At 48.0% G+C, this 20,192-nt stretch overlaps 1 protein-coding gene across 25 annotated transcripts in view; it reads right to left on the reverse strand.

The window, feature by feature from the left end:
• The window catches only part of Ppfia1 (PPFI scaffold protein A1), a 76,993-nt gene that overhangs the window by 20,827 nt on the left and 35,974 nt on the right, over positions 1–20,192 (reverse strand). For 8 of the 25 annotated variants that reach the window (XM_087660611.1, XM_087660587.1, XM_087660610.1 and 5 more), the window contains exons 6-18: positions 20,045–20,146; positions 19,659–19,877; positions 18,010–18,156; positions 16,394–16,528; positions 15,188–15,262; positions 14,759–14,842; positions 12,863–12,994; positions 10,684–10,746; positions 9,807–9,886; positions 7,588–7,723; positions 5,506–5,729; positions 4,357–4,588; positions 2,418–2,447 (exon numbers count right to left, since the gene is read on the reverse strand). In XM_087660611.1, coding sequence (XP_087516737.1) covers positions 2,418–2,447; positions 4,357–4,588; positions 5,506–5,729; positions 7,588–7,723; positions 9,807–9,886; positions 10,684–10,746; positions 12,863–12,994; positions 14,759–14,842; positions 15,188–15,262; positions 16,394–16,528; positions 18,010–18,156; positions 19,659–19,877; positions 20,045–20,146 — 1,659 coding nt within the window. 25 annotated transcript variants of the gene reach the window in all.

A 20,192-nucleotide genomic window follows, 5' to 3' on the forward strand; every position in this document is an offset into this window, starting at 1 on the left:
GACCTTGTGAGAGCACTACCACTTCAGCTTTCCTAGTGCCTAAGTTACAGGAGATGCCACTGTGTCTGGCTAAAAGGCTGCATTTTAGTTCATACAATCTTGAGGACTTCTGTCCAGAAGGGAACCAAACAGCATAAAACAATGTAATTCACAGCACATCTCCCTGGAGAAAGTATGGAGCAGGCAGGCACAGGACACTAGCAATTCCTCCCTGAAGTAGTCTGGGGACTTCAAGGGCCAATGCCTAACAAGGCAGCCAAGAACTGATCCATGCTATCAACCTCATCCTGGCCAACACATCAGGGCAACCAGCTGTCCTGACCAGGAGTTCTGACAGCCTTCCTCAGGTCTCTCTGAGGGAACACTGTAGAAGCAGATTCTTTTCCAGCAAGTGGCCAGCATCTTCCTGTCTGGGGCTTGGGAACACACAGAACAGCGTGAACAGCATGAACCACACCCATGTGCACGGCTGCATTTCTGGGTGTTTGGACTACTGCAAGCACATATGCAGTTTAAGACCTTTGGTTTAGATAGAATAATCCTGCATATGTCATTAAGATGGCCATGAGCATAGACAGAGGGTCCACAGCCATGAACAGCTTCGCCCAGTGGGGTCCTATGGATCTGCCTGCACTATCTGGTTTCATGAAGTCCAGCAAGCATCTGCATGCCCAAGAGGACTGACAGCTGACTGCTGGAATGGCACTAAGGGGCACTGGTCCCACTGCAGCCCATTTGCTCAGCATCAGGCTGCCTCAGCTCAGGACACTAACTAACCAGTAGTCATACACTCTACATCTCCCTGTCTAAAATGATCTCAAAACAGCAGTGGGCATCATAGGTCTGAGCTGGGTTCTGAAGGGCACACGCTAAGCATGCAGGAAGCCAGGAGTCCATCGCCTTCTCCCTAAAGCTACAATGGCTAGAAACTTTGGAGAAAATGTTAACAGCTAAAACTGCAATCAGTGTTTAAGCACAAAGCAAAGAATGAGTTCAGGTGCAATCCATATTGTGGGGATGTGCACTATTATGCTCTTAAGCAGAACCTCACTTCAAAACAACTCTCAAGCTGGTCCCAAATCCTGACCGAGACTCACAGGTGGGCCCTCTGTGCTCCTTCAAGAAGGGGTGGCACTAGGACTCTTCAATGGTACCAAGTAGAGAAGTGACCTTCACTTGCCAGTGATACTAAAGGAGAGGCAAGGTACACCACATGCAACATCTAACCCAAGCCTGGCTCTGCAGACCAGGTCTCCATGCTGGAGTGGACTGTGGCTCACACACTGCTTCCTCACAGACACAAGCCAATGGGGCTGAGAGGACCACCATGCAAGGCAACTGGAGAGTTATGTCACTATAGCCACCTTGCCTGGCATGGTTTCTTTGGTTGGAGACAGGGGTAGGGATGGGGTCTTGCTTTGTATTCCAGACTGTCTTAGAACTTGTGACTTTCCTGTTGTGCAAGGGCACTGTCTGAACAGCACAGATACATAGCTTTTTCTTTTTAAATTTAAAAAAAAAAAAAAAAAAGGCAAGAAGACAACAAAGCCCAGCACCATGAGGACCATGCTACTGGCACACATCAGTGGCAGATGGGGATGGAAGTCACCCCTGCTCCACAGTGCAGTGACTAGGAAGTTTGGTGACAGGGCAGGGCTCCTTGACTGGAGCACGGAAGATCAGAAGTAGAACGTCTAGGTCAACCACCAAGAGCTACTGCCAGCTCTTCCCAACTTTGCCTAGCACACCGACCTCACTACTGACCACTAGATACTGCCAGGAAATCAGGGCAGCTGGCAAAAGGCCACCAGCTCAGCTTTTGAAGTCAGACAGACCTGAACACATCCCTGTGCCCCAGACCATGAGACAGACACTTGAGCTCCACATTGATAAACGGAGTAAATGTGATGACCTGTATCCCACAGAGATGCAGAGAGTTTAAGACAATGGTTCCAGTGCCCAAGAGGCTGAGGAAAGAGGATTGCCTTGAGTTCAAGGCAGATCTAGGCCACCCAGTGAGTTCCAGGGCAGTCTGAGCCACAGATTAAGACCCTTTTCTCAAAGAAACAAAATTGTTAATAAACAAACAAAAACAATGCCTTGGCCACACTAGGCCCATGGTTGGCATGAGCATGAGCTCCCTGTGAGCCGGCCCCAGTCTTCACCACAGCACACCCCTGCAGCTCTGCCTCCAGAAATCTTAGTTTCACTTCTGAACAGTGAGTGGACAAGCATGCAACCATCAGACACAAGTGCTTCGGCCCCAGTATTTCAGGGACAGGCTTCCCACACGACCACCATCAGGTCATGCAGGGTCAGACTAAACACTGCTGTGAGAAGTCAGTTACTTCTCTTCATATCACAGCAGTGTGTTATTCATGGAGACACAAGGTGTGTAAGGTCAGCAAGTGATTTACCTGTCTCCGGTGCTTCCTTAAGTCACTAGGCTGACAGATGCGTGTAAAGAAAGGAGAGAGAGAGCTGGTTTACTGCACATGTGGGGGAAAAGACTCAAGGACCAGTGAGGCAAATAGGCTAAGCAGGGCCAGAAGGACAGACACAGGTTTAGCACTGAGAGGAAATATCACTGAAAATAAACATTCTCAAGACAGTTAAAAATGATGCAGGTTTCCCAGGAGGCAACACTAGTTATTACTTGGCTAAGGCTGAGTCTGAACATAGGAATTGGATTAAAACCCAGTGGATTTCTCTGAGCCAGCCTCTGCAGCTAGTTACAAACACATAGGAATATAATAACTCCTCCAGGAGCTGTTACAAAGTCAAACAAACCTGTTCTAAGTTAACTGTCTACTGCACATTAATGTAAAATCCCTACCTCTATCGAATTTTATTTACGTTTTCAAAACAATGTTGTTTAAAGCAGCAGGAGTAGAGGCTCCCCTCTGAGAAAATGTGTGGAATGGTGGGTACCAGGGAGAGCCTTTACATCTTACAGAAATTTCTGATGAGCGTTCATCAGAGACAGCAGCAGGTAGCTGAGAGCCATGTGATACTAGAACCAAAGTGCACAGCTCCCATCAGTACCACATGAGGTTTGTCATCTCTGCAGAATCACAGGCCACACACCACTTCCTGCCTGTGGATACATGCAGGATACACAAGTAACAGAGAACAAATCCTTAACATGAAAAAGCCCAACAATCCATTCTTCCAGCGTACTGCAGCAAATGTGCACTTGGGTGCCTGGTCATCTGCAGGAGCTGGAGGAGGACTGTTGCAGCATACGGTGCTAGATGGGCAGACAGACAGAGATCTGGGGTCAGGATCATATGGAAGCAGACTGACAGTCAGCAGGTCTAAGCTGAAAGAAGATATACAGCTATTCCTAAAAACTGTTTGGAAGGAGAATAAAGGCACAGACCATGCTGTGAAAGGTAACATCTTACCTACTACACTAATGACACTTACTATACAGTGCATCAAAACACAACAGCCTATACTACTGAACACGCCATTAAAGTTATTCACCATTTAATTACTCGGCCACCACCAGTGCTGTGGGACACTGCAAATGAAAGCAGCAGCAAAACAAGTGTAGCATGGCAGGTGGCTGGCTCCCAGAGCAGGTCAGAGGTCAGTCACATTGTGGGCTCTCGGGACCACATATACATGCCCTCAACAGTCACTGGGTATCCTGACATCTGTATACCTGGTCACAGAATTTCTGGGACAAAAGTGCCTCAAACTGACCAGTCAAGATGCTCATCTGCTCTGGAGCCATAGCCCATGGGTCTTCTGAGTGGCCTTTGTGCCTCTGGGCTTAGAAACACCCCTTCCTGTGAAAGGCTAAGGGACTCCTTTGCACATTTTAAAAAATGTGTTGGGGATGGAAGCCAAGTCTGGCACAAGCTAAGCAGTGCTCCCTCCACCACTGGCCTCCATGCCAGGCTTTCTGTAACTTTTCCCACATGCAGCGCCTCTCCATAGTTACTTCTGCTGGAAATAGGCAGCACACAGTACTTTCTGGCTGGCATTAGGCCCCTGCCTAGCATCCCACAACTAAGTGTAATGTGCTGGCCCAGTCACTCAAGTATTATACGTTAACTATAGTGTGTGTGTGTGTGTGTGTGTGTGTGTGTGTGTGTGTCTATGTGTTAATTTATAAATTTACATTACTAAATAACTACATACTAGTTAACTTAAAAAAAAAAAAAACAAAAACACAGGTTCTCACGATATATCCCTGGCTAACCCAACTTATTACACAGAACAGGTGAGATACAAACGCATAGAGATCACCTGCTTCTGTCTTTACTCCTGGAACCTCTTGGAGGAAGATATGATTTCCACGTGTAACTCTTCCCCAACAAGATGAAGTGAAAAAGGGCCACTTACCAGAGTCATGACACCCAGCCTGTCCACCTCCCGGGCAGGACTGTGAGGGACCCTTCTGGGTGTGGACCGACCACTGCCTGGAGGAGAGGAGCCGGCAAGCGAGGAAGCAGGGTAGGGGGGTATGGAGCTCATTGATCTAAAACGACCAAGATTGTCCAAGCTTCCACTGCCCACTCTGCTCTCGATCTCCTCTGCCCGCTGCTCTGTATTCTCCTTCTCTTCTTGGATCAGTCTAAAATATAAACAAGGCCATATTTCATCAGGAAGCCCTGTGTGTGTGTAAACAGAACAAACCAAGTCCAGCTGGGGTGGGGGTCTTGTGTGTGAGCCCAGCAGCTGGAGCTACAGCAGGAGACGCTGCATCTAACAACAGAACACTGGTGATGTTGGCTGCCTCCCTCCACTGACAGCTAGAATGGTCCTGTGCTCTTACTCAACGCAGGTGAAGGCATGCTAAGCACTGGATGGCAGACGGAAACCCAACTGCTTCTGGTCCACAGCACGCTCCTTTCTCCCTCACCTCACACACCAGCATCCTGCATGCCCTGTGGCTGTCCATCAAGGAACTGCCTCAGTAGCAAGGTCATGATCTAGGCCGTTTCTCTATGCACAGAGGGACAGAAGAGTTTCATCTCCCCTAGTATGGTGCAGGGTGGGGCAGGCTGCCATAGGTAAAGGCTACCTCAGAACCCCAATCCTCTGCTGTAGGAGGCTGTAAAGGGGATGCTGATACCAAGCTTGCCATGCTTTCCCAAGAAAGCAAACTCCTGCAAGACTCCTCTCTTGGGTTTTCAAGTGTACAGCATCCTAGGCCTCATCATAACACCCCTACACCCATAAAGCAGCTATCGCAATCTCTTCTGGTTGCCTCCCAGTCTCCTTCCTTCCACCCTCACACCTCTACAATATCCACTCCAGTCTGTTCCCATCTTCTTTCACCGTCTACTTTTTTGTTTGCTGCTTTTTAAAGAGTTCTATGTAGCCCAGATTAGCCTCAAAATTACTTGTAGTCTAGGCTGGCCTTAAACTACTGTTCCTCCTGCTTCTGCCCACCAAGTGCTGGGATGACAGACACATGCCATCGAACCCTAATCCTTCCTAGCCTGTGTCCCCTATACACACACAAATATAATAAACACAGATCTATACCTGATCTCTTTGTTGATCGCATCCAGCTGTTCCTGAAGCATCATGGCCAGGGTCTGGGCATCAGCTTGCCCACTGGGTGACAGCAGATCAACTGAGCTGAGCAGAGTGTCTCGGTCATCTTCACCATCAGACACATCCACATCACTCTCAAATGCCTGTGCCACATTTGCCAAGACGCTGGCTTGTTGGGCCCGTTCCCAGTCCTGTTCATTGAGGGTCTGCACCTACCAACAAGAATACTATGTCTCAGCAGGCAAGAGTGACAGCAAGTACCCTAAGGGCAGGAAAGGCTGCTATCAGAAATGTGTTTTAACGAGGCTTTGGGAAGATGCCTATGCACCTGAGCAGCTGCTGCTAAACCAGAGGCCCCTGACAGACAGGAGGCTGGGCACTGTGGAGCACACTTGGAATGAAAACACCTGGAGGCAGATGCAGCGATGGGTGTGGATTTGCCGACCAAACTGGGCACAAGTTGAGACTGTCTCAAAGTGAGGGAGCAAGCGCGCATCCTGTAATAGTAACGCCTCGAACACCCAGCATCTATATTCAGGTTCCCCACTTTAGTGCAAATTAAAAAAAGAAGCCTAGAACACACTGAAGGGATGTGCTCAACTAGCATGGGTTGATACTCTGGGTATTGACAAGCACCAAGAAAAGCCAGAGGGGGAAAGCAAAGCGGGCGCCTGGACACAATCAGTGGCCCATGATGGAGTTTCCAGGGGAAAGGGCTGGACAGAGAAGCGCCCTGTTGTGATCACTGCCCACAGTGATCAGTGTTAAATCAGTTAAATCAGTCAGTGTTAAATCCACCGGGTGGATAATGAATGCTTTCCCCTTTCCTCCCCTCCCAGATGCCCTCCAGAAGACTACATCCACTGTGGCCTCCACGCAGACTTGCCTACCATGTCGCACCCTCACTCAGCTGGTTTATCCCAAGATAAGAACACAGCCCCCATCTCTCATCTTGGAATACAGACAGAAACCGCAAAACCTTACCCTGCCCCAACCTCTGGACCACCATCCCACTTCCTTGCCCACCAGCAAAACTTCGCCAGCAACTACCCATCTATCTCTGTTTCTTCTTCTCCACTCCCAAGAGTTCACTCCAAGGCAGTGCCAACCAGCCCTTATCAAAGGTCTTGCCCTTCGTTTACCTGCTTGTCCATGCAGTCAGCATGCACAAGCACAGACTTGGCTGCTGTCCTTCCTGGACAGGCTTCTCATATGAGCCCAGGACCCAGTCCTCCTGGCTTGTCATGCCCTAGCCCTCCTGGCTTGTCATTCCCCTAGCCTCTAATACTCGCAGTGACAGCCTGGCTACTCATAAGTTCAGGTGTGCATGGAACCCATTTCCTGCTTCCTGCTTCTTGTCCTAGGCATACACTCTAGCGATTTGAAAATAAACCCCTCTCTCCAAGTGGAGGACAACTCTCATGGTTCCCATGTGGGGACAGACCATGACTCACAGTAATGGAGGAAATATGCCTGACATCTTCCCAGACCAGGTAGTGAAGGACCTGGGCTTCCTCCTGGTTTTCTTCGAGTGTGAGCTCGGGGAGTCCACGCAGGTCCATCAGCAAGGGCCTCTGGTTGACACTACATGCACACTGCCAAGACCTCCCATCTATAAGCATCTGAGTCCCTGAGTCATGCTGCCTGACTCCTGAGGCCCATGAACTGCATGTAGCCATGGTATCAGCATAGAACTTCATGGTTCTGGCCACAGAGCACTACCTAGGTACATACTGTACTGTTCACTGCTGTAGCTGTGCACTTCTCTTGACCTCAAGGCAATCCTCCTGCCTCAGCTACCTGAATGCCAGGATTATAGGTATGTGCTGTGCCTCCACATCTGGCATCATTTATTTTTATTTACTATTTCAAGTACATACTAATTAGCATCAACTTAAAGGATATCTTATCAAAAATTCTGTTCTTAAAGAGAGAACTAAAACCAAAAAGCAAGCATACCCTAAAAGCAAGCTCTTAGCCAGAAAAGCCAAGGAAAGGAACATGGGGGAAGAAGGAGACCGAGAGTCTGTCCAAGAGGAATAGGTGACGTTCCGCAAGCGGAGGCCTTGCCTTGGAGGGCTCGTCCCGCAGCGCTGCCAGCCGGCCCTTCTGGGGGCGCCGCAACACTGCACTGGTGCTGTAAGCATCCACATGCCCGTCTGCCACAGAGAACCTGAAGTCCGGGACACTGCCCAAATGGGGTCGGCTGAAACATGGAAAAAGGTGGGTAATTAGAAGGAAGGTAAAGTGTCAAGTTGGAAAGGTCTCTATGGAGTCCTCCTGAACCTGTCTGAGAGCTCCTGACTACCCAATTCTGGCCAGGAAAACCTGCCCAGCTATTACACTGGGAGGAAAAATTGGTGTGATCATCTGAGGCCCACTTGAGAACCTCCTCCAGGTGAAGGTCATGCAAGGATGCCAATTGTTGCCATCACCTGCTCTGTGGCCTTTCTGCTGTGCCAAGCTCAAGCTGGTGGTCATAGCATTCTTAGGAGGACGTAGAAGCTAGGGCTTAGCACAGTAGTGCACAGGGTCAACACTCTGGGTTGAAGAAAACTAGAAAAGGGACGGGGCTGAGCAACCAAGAGGATCTGACAACTAGCTGTTCCTATAGCTAACATGTAGAGCAAGCAGAGCAGCAGAGGAGCTCAGGCTCAGCATTCGCTCTCCCTCCTCCCAGGACTGCCCTAAAACTTCCTGGAAAAGAAGGTAGATGCCCTCACTTCAGAATTCCTTCAGAGGCCAGGTGGAACTCAGGGAACTCCCCGCTGTAGCTGCACAGGGGACCAATGCGACTTGACAACTCATCCCTTTGGTAGCACTGACCCCTCATCTTCTCCATGTTTTAAAGATGTGAGATTTGTGGCTTCCTTTTTAACCTCACTTCCCTCCAATTCCCCTACTCTTACTCCTCAGGAACCTGCTCTGCCTCAGCATGATTCCAGTCAGAGCTGCCAGCTGAGGAGCTGAGCACAGCTCCATGTTAGCTGCAGGTGTCTCTGGGGGCTGCCAGCCCTCCACCTCCCCATGTTGTTTCCAAGCTTACCTCCCAACTCTCCTCCACTCCATGACCCCAACTGCAGGAATGTGACTTACTTCACTGTCAAGTCCTATGAAACTAGCCAGTGGTCCCACCAGCTGCTCGGTGTCTGAATTCCTCCTACCAGGGCAGGGCTCCAGCCCTGCAAACAGGCCAGATCCTCTCTGTTCCATCCAATGTCTCAAGGCCATGGAGGAAGGGTAGGGCTCCCAGAGCCAGTCACCCTCTTCTCCTATCACCTGACCTGTCACTCTGCAGGCTAGCCAAACATGAGCATACATCCTCCATCTTAAGTCCCCCTTCAGCTCCTCTCCTTCCTCTCACACCTAAAACTCCTCTTTGAAGAAAGTCACACATTAGCCAGCTGTGGGTGCACACACCTGAATCCTGGCATTTGGGAAAAGTGGGAGTATCATGAATTTGAAGTCAGTCTGGGCTACAACAAAAGACCTTATTGCAATAAGGGAAAGTGGACTTGCTTCCACTCACTTGAACACACGTTTTTTGGTTTTTGTTTTTTAACAAGAGAGCCAGCTGTTTACTGGCTCCCAACAGCAGGTCTATTGCTGCCACAGTGATAGCATTAGTCAGTCTCTCTATCACTTTGGCCATGACTTCTCTGTTCCATGGCCCTTTATCTTCCATTGCAGTGATCCACCACTCTCCCTCTGGCTTTGCACTGAGGGCCTCTGGATCTATAAGGGCATTTTTTCCTCCTGGTATAAAGTAGGTCAGGTAAGAAGAGCCTGCAGGAAGCCTAGCTTGTACAACACAGGCCTCCCAGTCTCCTTGCCTGCTCCAAGAGGAAATCTGTTTGCTACCCAATCGTGTCACCTCAGTAAATTCTACTGAAGATCAACTCTCATAAGAAATGAACCCAGAAAAGTAAGACCCAAGGAGAACTGCTTCTATAAGACAAGAGTGCTTTAGACCTGTGCACTAAGCACTGTGGCCTTGTCAGGAGCTCAGTCCTTCCACGAGACAGTTCCAAATGTAGCACTGAACCCATGACCAATGGATTCTGAGTAGCTGCCCACAGCAGTTCCTGCTGCAGTGGGACTCTTCCATGAGGACTGTCCTTCCACTCTAATCATGCTCTCTCCTGTCATATCACTGGGCACCTCAGTCAGCACATCCAAATACTAAGAGAGGCTTCTTCTTTCTCAAACTCTACTTGCTGCCCACAGAGGCAGCAACAAGCCCTTACATACCCAAGAGCTGAAAACTAGCCCATCTGTGACCACCGTACCCATGATGAAGTGAAGAACCTCTCAGTCTCATCTGCTCCAGCTCAGCCTTCAGGGCTTCAATATTCAAGACAAGTTGGTCCTAGAAAACAGTAAACAGTTTCTATAGCAACTCTCTCACATGCACTGGGAACACTTCCTGAGTCCTAGAGTAAGCAGAACTTGGGCCTCCAAATCCATGGATGCCCTAATAAAGCAAAAGCAGTACTCCTGGTGATAGGTGAGTTAAAAAGGGACAATGACAGGCTGGGGAGATGGTTCAGTGGTTAAGAGCACTGACTGCTCTTCCAGAGGTCCTGAGTTCAAATCCCAGCAACCACATGGTGACTCACAACCATCTGTAGTGAGATCTGATGCCCTCTTCTGGTGTGTCTGAAGACAGCTACAGTATACTCATATATAATAAATAAATCTTTTAAAAAAAGGGGGGGGGGGTTGGGGATTTAGCTCAGTGGTAGAGCACTTGCCTAGGAAGCGCAAGGCCCTGGATTCGGTCCCCAGCTCCGAAAAAAAGAACAAAAAAAAAAAAAAAAAAAAAAAAAAGGGACAACGACAAAGTGTAAAATGCACTGACTGTATAAAGGACCCACTCGTCCTAGCCATCAGTTCTTATTGTCTCCCATACCAACCCACACCAGCAGATCCCTGCTGGCCCTGTTTCTTACAAGAGGCCCATGCTATTAGTCTCAAACAGATCCCCCAAGGACCTAGGGTTGCAGACATGTGCACAACGTATTCATCAGCATGCTCTCCAAGGGGCTGCACACAGTGAGGACTAAAAGAGCCACCAGGAAGGTGTGTCTCAGTTCCTTCCAAGCCCCGTGGCCACTGTGATAGCTCAGTTCTTCCTGGAATTCTCACAGTCCGAGAGTGAGGTACCTTATCATGCTGGGTCTCTTCTAGTTGCTTCTTTGCATTTTCAACTTCCCTTAGCAGAGAATTCTGAAAAAGAAAATGTCCTTCAGGGCTGGTTCTTCAAAATGTTCCATGTAATACGCTGGCTACACTTGGTTAAACCAGAGCAGAGCAGAGAGCAGCCCTGAGAGCAGGGCCACAGCCCAGTCAACCAATACCAAGCACGAGTAAGGTTAGATGCTCGTGTGTCTGTCCCTGTATGTGTACAACCTACATCTTCCTACAGTAGGCCTGCCACACTCACAGTGCCATGCTCATGGTACAAAGGCTTTTGCTGATACTGCTTAGCTTTTTATCATTTTTTTTAAAAGACGGTCATATTCAGTAGACCAGAGCAGCCTGTGACCTGCAGCAATCATCCTGACTTAGCATCTGAGATGACAAGTATGAGTCACTGCACTTGACTTTCACATTTGTTTTCATAAACTCTTGCAAGCGGTCTATGGTGACTTTAGATTTGGGTATTCATTGGGCACTTAGGAAACATGTAAAGTTAAAAGACAACATGTTCCTCTCCAAAGCCAGGCCCCTGCATGCCTGTACACCCAGGACTCTTGAAACTGAGGCAAAAGGATCAGTTCGAGGCTATAATTAGACTAAGGCCATTGTGTCTGAACTATTATTAGAACTATCTGGAGAGAAAAAGAACTTTAAAAACTTATCCATAGCCAGATAATGCTTGGGTGAGGTCAGAGTGACTATTCTGCATGGTCTCTAACGGCATCCTCCAATCCTCTCACAAGTACTCATGTGTTTCCTCCAGCACAACCCCATGCAAGTACTGCCTTCAGTATATCTCCAAGCTACATCTTGAGAGAGCAGCACAGCTGGGACAGGCCCTCTGAAGTCTGAGCCTAAGTGCTGCCCATTAGGGCCTCTCTTGGAGACCCTAAACCTCAATGTACTCTGAGTCATCTGGGCCTTCCACAAGGCAAGCCTGAGAAGCCAGGCTTCTTCCAAATCAAGAGAAAGAAAGGGAACCACTGAAACCTGGGAGTACCTATGCTGAGCTGATTCGATCCCTTTCATTGTGCCATTCTCTTGAAGCACAGCATGTGTAAGGAAATGGAAATTGACTCTCAATCAAAGTACAGGTAAGGATGAGGTTTGGCAAAGCTAAACTCTAGTATATGATGGCTAAGTCAGTTAGAGCCCATTCTGTCAAAAAAAAAAAAAAAAATCGGGAAAACAAAGTTTCACTGTGCTGGCTGGTTTTGTTGTCAACTTGACACAGCTCAGGTCCTGGTCACAGAGGAAGAACCTCAATTGAGAAAATCCCTCCATAAGATCCAGCCATAGGCAAGTCTGCAGGACATTTTCTTAATTAAAATTAAAGTAGGTGGACTCAGCTCATTCTGAGTGGGGCTACTCCTGGGGTAGCACTGGGTTCTGTAACACAGCAGACTGAGCAAGCCATGAGAAGTGAGCCATTATGCAGCACCTTTCACGGCCTCCCTTGAGTTCCTGTCCCCATCCTTCAGTGATGAAAGCATAAACCAAACAACCCCGGCCTCCCCAAGGTGCATTGGCCATGGTGTCTCACCACAGGGACAGTGACCCAGACACTAGTAGTCCAGACTCAAGAGTATTGCCTCAGCCCGAGTACGGGGATCAAGGTGTACAGCCCACACCCAGCTGAAGTACAATGGTACTAGAACAAAGCCCACCATTCACACCTGAGCTCATAACTGCTTGGGAGGAATGATGAGCACAAAAAGACAGAATTACACCAGCACTAAAAGTCAGATGGATATTTCCTGGACCTCTGTGGAAACCACAGGCCTTCTGCATCCTACAGGTCAAGACTGGTACTCAACACTGGCTAAGGGGACTGGTTGTTCTTCCAGACGGTTCTGATTTGATTTCTAGCACCACATAGCAGCTAACTGTAACTCCAGTCCCAAGGGATTCAAGGCCCTCTTCTGACCTCCTTGGGCACTAGACATGCAAGTAGTACATAGACATACATGCAGGCAAAATACCAGTACACATAAAATAAATTAATTTAAGGAGGGGACCGACACACAAATAGCACTCCAATGGGAGAAACACAGCCCATCACTAGCTAGCTAATGTCTTCCTTGGCTGCAGGAGTGATGTCCCGAGCTAATCTCCCAGGAAACACAGTGGTTCATCTGCCCACCTTGTCCTCCAGCGCCGCCATTCTCTCCTTCAGATGCAGCTGCAGCCTCTCATTGGATTCTGAGAGCAACTTGTCCACAGTGTCAGACAGGCGCTTATTATGTTCCTCATTCATCTTTTCTCTCTGTCTTGCCTAAAACAGGAGTGAAAGCTTCCAACTTTCGGCTCACGTCCAGCCCTTCAGAAGCACGGGACCAACCAACACCAGAGGCTGTGCTGCCATCGTCTCATCCCCAAGGGACTTTGAAATGACAGCTACCTCTGGGACATAGAACACTCAGAACACTCCTGGAGAGGCTGGGAGTCAGAAGAGGCTGCTGCCTTTCCTAAATCAAGACAATCACAGTCTCAAAGTGTCAGTAGTCAAGCTCTCAAGTGCACTGGCCGAGCTCCATGAGAGGACAGAAGAAATCGGAGGGTCAGCTCATCTGAACACTGGCCCAGGAATCTCTTTGGCTGTGAGTAAGAGCTTGTGTCTGAGTTTTAGGGGAAAGAATTACATTTACAAAGTGAAGGCTGAGCAAGCTGATTTTTATCAGTAGAGATGCAGGGCATCTCTACCTACAGTTCAACTACAATGGCAATGTAGTAACTCTGCAATGGGCTAACACAAGGCTAGAACTGTGCCTGCTCAGCACACTCAAGATCACATCGCTCCATTCTCAACACCTAGACAGGACGGAATTTCCAAGGAAGGGCTGCACCAGGCCCAGCAACCCTGTATGGAGAATTATGGGTAGTGGCATCTCATTTCCCAAGGCCCTCAGAGTGTGCCTGATGAAAATAACTGCCCCATGGGAGAAGGCTTCCCAGGAAGGCACCAGACAGCCTTTCTCTGAAAAGTGTGCTTCTTTCTGTTCAAACTGAACACTCTCAAAGCCAAACAGCTGAAAGTTGAAGTGTAATGTGACTGTCTGCTCAGGGCTCAGTAACATTGTGAGCCTCATAGGCTCTCTGACAATGTGCCTAAGCCTACATAGCCTAAGACTTAATACAGGAGCTTAAAAATCATTTCCCAGTTCTCTTAGTTCTCTGTAGCTTTAAATAGATGGAAAACACTGGCTGCTGTGCAGTGCAAGGGTTCCACAGCCTCACACCCACAATTCCTCCCTCCACAGTAGGTCCACGGCAGGTAGGGTCCAGGACTGCTTCTTGCCGTGTGTCTAGATGGCTCTGCCTGCCTCTCCCAGGACAGATTCTACAACTCAGCTGTAACAACACTCTCCTAGCTGCTCTCTATGGTACCTTAGTGCGCCTCCTGCTCTGACATCCTGAGTGGCAATTCAGGACCTGATGACAGGATAAGTGCTCTGGCCTGAACATGGGATTTCAGTCCCTCATGCTGAACAGGGCCTGTAACCTAAGGAGACAGGCCTCTGTTCTGAGTTTAGGAGGGTTCCCTGGCCAGCACACAGACTCTAGAGCAAAGGTTCTTGAATGATGGGTCAAGACTCCTCAGGAGTCAAGCAACACTTTCACAGGCATTGTATATCAGATATTTGCATTTTGATTCTTGCCAGTAGCAAAATTAGTTATGAAGTAGTAAAATAATTTTATGATTTCTCATAACATGAGAAAACTGTATTAAAAGTTCGAAGCATTAGGAAGGTTGACAACCACTACTCTAGGGAGAGCTAAGTTTCCTTAAGGGGATTAAAAAAGCAAGAAGTCTTCTGAAACTCAAGGAGCCTGACTGTGCCTGGGACACCTCTGCTGTCATTGATGTTGGCACAACAGCCGGTATGTAATAGACACACTGGTGCAGTCCAGAAAGAGAACAGCTCAGGTCTACAGGACAAGAACCAGATAGAGGCAAGGGACTGTGGTAGAGAAGCCCAAGCCTACAGTGGCCTGTGTCCCTCCCAGCTGTTGAAGCCAGCCTCAGCCCCATCCATACCCGCTGCAGCTCCTGATTCTTCTCCTCCAGCTGTGCCTCCATCTGCCGCAGCCTCTCTTCAATGTTGCCATGTCTCTCCTCAGCCTGCCGGAAAAGATGACAGAGCTGATCCTCTGCTCATTTCCATTTACACTGGCTACAAACTACTGCAGCAGTAGCAAGCACCACATGCTGTGTGGACCATGTCATCCTTGGCAAAGAGACAACACTTCCTCATATCCATCAGCACCTCCTCTGTGGCTTCAATGTGTACACTGTGAAGTGACTAATCCATTCGTGCTGGCCTGAAGCGTGGTGGGTGCTAGTGACTGCCTTTCTGTGCCCCCCACCCTGCCCTGCCTTGGACAACCCATCCCGTCTGCTGAGTGCCTCTGGTGGTCAGCATGGCGAGCAGGAAGCAGCAAGCACAAGCACATGGCATAATTCTACCTTCCTAAGCTTGGAAGTAAGCTCCAACAGTTTTGCTTCCTTAGCAGCAGAACTTCCAGAAGACAAAGGACCAGACTATAAAGCAACAGGACAGGAAGGACAGCAGGGAGAAAAGAAACCAAGACTTTAGGAGGGGACCACAGAGGGGTGGACCAAGGTACTGTTACAGCTGACAAGGACAAGGTGTCCAGAGCTAGATCTAGGAGTGGGGACAGGGTCCATACTCACCAACAGGATACTGTCTTTATCTGGCTCCTCTACCATCCCTCCCCAGCAACTAGGACCAAGCCCGAGGAACAGGCCTCCTGCCAGGGAGACATCCATAGCCCCTGTCCGTGCTGCTGGGTCTCTAAAACAGTGAACCCAGCCATCACTCTGGAAGCCCCTGATCCCTGCCTACCCCATGCTATGGCTGGTGAGGACCGGAGGGCAGACACCTTAGCAGTGGTGGTAAACAAGAGTACATTAAGAACACAACTTTAGGGGCTGGAGAGATGGCTCAGTGGTTAAGAGCACCAACTGCTCTTCCAAAGGTCCTGAGTTCAAATCCCAGCAACCACATGGTGGCTTGCAACCATCTGTAATGAGATCTGATGCCCTTTTCTGGTGTGTCTGAAGATAGCTACAATGTATATAATAAATAAAGATGTTTTAAATTCTCACCGATCAGAACTTGGGGACTAGGGACTTTCCCCAACGTTCCATCATTGTCAACAGACATTGAATGTGTTTTTTAAAAAAAAAAAAAAAAAAAAAAAAGAACACAACTTTAAGCACTGCAGTATGCACCTCAAGTCCCAGCTATCGCTGGCTGAGGAAGGAGGGTCACTAGAGGGAGGAGTTTAGTGCCAGAATGGGCTATAGCAAATAAAGCTTTTAAAGTAATTTCAAAAGAATGAAATTACTTAAAAACTGTGTGACTATCTTGAAAGACTAATGTCATCTTTCTGAGAGATCTGAGAGAAAAGACAACCTTTCTTCAAGTTGGTGAAAGAAATAATCCAAGCAACTATGACTCCTGGCCCCTGACATCAAGGGCAGCAGCATTCAGCTGACAGGGTTTGTGTCTGGTGAGGAATAAAGGTTTTGAGCTACACAGAAACAGCACTCCCGTCATTCGGCAGCACGGACAGTCCATGGATGCAAGCACACTGACAACAACATCAATCAAGGCCTGGCCTGTGAGCCCACATGGCCCAGGCGCACCTTGGAGAGTGCAGCCACCCTCTGGGCCAGCTCAGCCTCCACCTCTGGCAGCGTCTCAGCTTTGCGCAGGGTCTGCTGCAGCTTCTGCTCTGCCAATTCCAGACGTTCTTGCAACTGGCGGTTCTTGTCCTCTGTCTAGAATGGGAATAATCAGGAGTTCAGACTGTTGCTTTGGATACCTGACAAAGCACCTATGGCTTCAAAGCTTTATCTTTTTAAACAAACAAAGAAAACAAAACAAATACAGGTTCCTATATGTAAAGAACTGAGTTACTCTTGTGAGTTGCTCATTCTGACAGAGAATAAGTCACTGCCCAGAGGGCTGCCTGAAAGCCCAGCCTGTGGCAAACTGTTCTAATAATGCTTGGATATGAGACCCACTGCAAAAAAATCTAAATAAACAGGAAAGAACCTGTGCACTCAGGGTGTGAGACCAAGGGGGACAGGGGAGCCTTCTGTCTATGGGCACCATTCCCTGTTCTGTGTGAACACAACAAACATTAGGCTTCACCCTAGTTTCTGATTCTAGGTGCTGCTTCACGGCAGCAGTTTTCACAGCTGCCTAATTTATTTTTGGTCAAGCAACGCCCTTTGCCCTTAATAAAATCCTTTCAAGCGGTCTGACTGGGTTTTTCTGGTTAGCTCAATGGCCTGAGACCACACAGGGCACAGGTAGGGGCTGGCTCCTATCACCTCAGACTTGTGATGCTGCTGTTGAGCGCATTGCTCAGCACTGCCAACAAGTGCTCACCACTGCTTAGTCAGGGAAAGAACTGAACAGAAGCAGCTGGACTCCAATGGAAGAGAACAGAGAGGGGAGAGCTCTGTGGGCAAGGTACCTGTTGTGCAAGCACAACAACCTGAATTCAATCACTAGTCCCCACATTTAAATAAAAAAAAGAAAAGAAAAGAAAAAAAAAAAGGGCTGGGTGCAGCAGCACAGCATAACCCCAAAACTGTGAAGGCAAACCCTGCAGGAGCCTTGGTACTCACTGCCCTGCCAGTGTGGACGATACATCAACTCCACATTCAGTAAGAGACCCTATCTTTAAAAATTACAGTGGAGAGGCTAGAAAAATAGCTCTGTGGTTAAGAGCATTTTTTGCTCTTCCAGAGAACTCAACTTTGATTTCCAGCACCCACATTCACTAATTTACAACCACTTGATGTAACTTGAGCTCCAGAGGCTCCTACACTTTCTTCTGAATTCCACAGGCACCTGCACTCACACAGACATATACTCACACAAAAGTATACAAGATTAAAAGTGAATTTTCTTTTAAAAATCTAAAAACTATATCTGAGATTAAAATAGAACAAGGTGGAGAGCAAGAGAGAAAAGACCCCTGCCTTTGACCTCCTGACTGCCACATGCACATGTATGGCCTACACATGTAGGTGCAAACGTGCAAGCATATACCAAAACATACATGTACATATTAACACTCACGTCAAAAGAAAAAAGGAACAGAAGAATCAAGGTTCTATAAACTGCCAAGAAGTAAATCACACGAAAAATGACTTAAGTACTCGATTTCCAATATGCAATTTACAAAGGAAAGGTCTTTGGCTTCACAATTAATTAAAGCTAGAACAGGGCCCACAGAACCCAGTACCTGTCGGTGCATGGAGTCTTTATTTGCAATTTCATTTTCAAGTTTGTCATTGAGGTCATGCACAGACGTGGCTTCACGCTGTGCGGCGAGGTAGCGTTTCTCAAGGGTGGTGATTCTCTCCTCCATATCCTCCTTCTGGGCCATTGCCTGTGTTGGAGATTCCAGAGGGGGATGGGGATGATAAATGCAGAACTCATCAGAACATTCAAGAGACAGAAAGACACTAAACATCTCAAGCAGGAAACTGCTGTTCCCCAGTGTAAACTGTTTTTACAAACTGAGTGAAAATGGACATACTTTAAGCATATTTGCCCATGTGATCAGCAGCTTTGCCTGGTCAATCTGCTCATGTCACCAAGCACATACTTGAGTACACAATACTAATAAAACACCCCATATAACACTTCATGTATCTAAGAATCTGAAGGCACCTGCAGTGAAGGTGTAGCCTGTTTCTGCCCTAGCAACAACCAGGCTTACAGAGCACTCTGAGCAGAACTGCTTCATTTTCTCAGGTAAGAGCTGGACAGACTCACGAATCTCAAGCATGCTGACAAATGAGACAGCAATCAGCAGCAAAACCAAGGCTACAAACCACAAACACTGAGCCCAGGATCAGACTTTTGGAATGGTCAATATCTATCTTCCATTCCCCCAATTCAGTTTTTAACTCCTTCCTTATTTCCTAACAGATTTTTTATATTGCATGTGCATTGAAATGATATTTTACCTGTATACACATCTGTGTAAGGGTGACAGATCCCCTGGAACTGTAGTTAAATTACAGACAGTTGTGAGTTGTGGGTGCTGGGAATTGACCCAACTCATCTGGAAGAGCAGCCATTGCTTTTAACCACAGTGCCATCCCTCTAACCACCCTTAATCTATTTCTTAAAGAGGCAAGTCTTTTTTTTTCTTTTTTTTTTTTTTTTTTTCCGGAGCTGGGGACGGAACCCAGGGCCTTGTGTTCACTAGGCAAGCGCTCTACCGCTAAGCTAAATCCCCAACCCCAAGAGGCAAGTCTTAAAAGAACATCCCAACACTCTACCACAGAAATAATTCCCTGTGACCCAACAACAAGACAACCTAGCAGGTTCTCTAATACATGCAGTGTTTTCTTTGATCTGAAGTCTTACAATAAATCACATCATCTCTACAACTAAAGCTCCCGATATGGGATATGCTATAAGGTAGGGGCCTTCCTGGGCTAAAAAAAGACAGATTCAGATGGGCCAAAAAGAGCTTTACAAGAAAAATGCCGCTCTCATTTCTTTTCTAATGGTTAAAGAAGGTCCTATAATTTACCAGGGAAAACTGGTTATGAGGTGCATATATAACTAACATTTCCACAAAGACCCTGATGGCCAGAGTGAACCACCTCAGTACTCGGCACTGATACCACACAACATGACAGGAACAGCTGGCCACCTCTCATCCCTTCAAAAGCACAACTAGCCTCATGTCTGTGGGCTCTGGGAGCAAGTGAGAAGAAACTAATCATAAGGAAGAGCACACTACAGCAGCCTTGAGTCATGTGATCCTCACGTGAAGGGTGCAGGAGAGAGGGTGCCCAGTGTGTATCCCAAAGGTCCCAGTTAGTGAGAGCAAAAGACAGAGGGAGCAGGAAGCCAGGCGCAGCCCGCACTCACTTCTCGGACTTCTCGCTGCAGTTTCGTATTCATCTCTTCAGACTTGATGAGGTCTTTTCTAGCTGTGTCCAGATCCTCTTCCAGCTCTGCTGCATGACTGGACAGGGAGGCCAGGCGCTCCTTCATCTGGCTCTGCTCTCGAGCCTGCCTGTCTATGACTTCCTGCAGCTCCAGCACTTTGGCAAGATCCTCATGGCTCAAGGAGCCATCGGAAGATCTCTGAAAAGCACAGCCTCATGGCACCATTTGGCATTCCTCCAGGAAAGCACAGACCTTCAGAGGAACCTGCTCCTCAGTGGACACAGACCCTGCCACTATTCCCCAACAGCCCCGCATAGCAAACAAAACCAGAGACCCCACAGGAAAAGAAAAAGCCAAGGACTTGCCTTGCCGTTGGTGCTCGGTGCATTTTCCTGTTCGTGGTTCCCATCAAGCATTCCCTCTGTTAGTGCTTTCTTCTGACTGTTCTGTTCTTTAAGAATCATTAGCTAAAAGAGAAAAATTGAACTCGCTAGTGTGAGAAATGAGCAAAGG

Source organism: Rattus norvegicus, chromosome 1 (genome assembly GCF_021556685.1).
Source record: "Rattus norvegicus strain SHRSP/BbbUtx chromosome 1, alternate assembly SHRSP_T2T, whole genome shotgun sequence".
Lineage (NCBI taxonomy): Eukaryota > Metazoa > Chordata > Mammalia > Rodentia > Muridae > Rattus > Rattus norvegicus.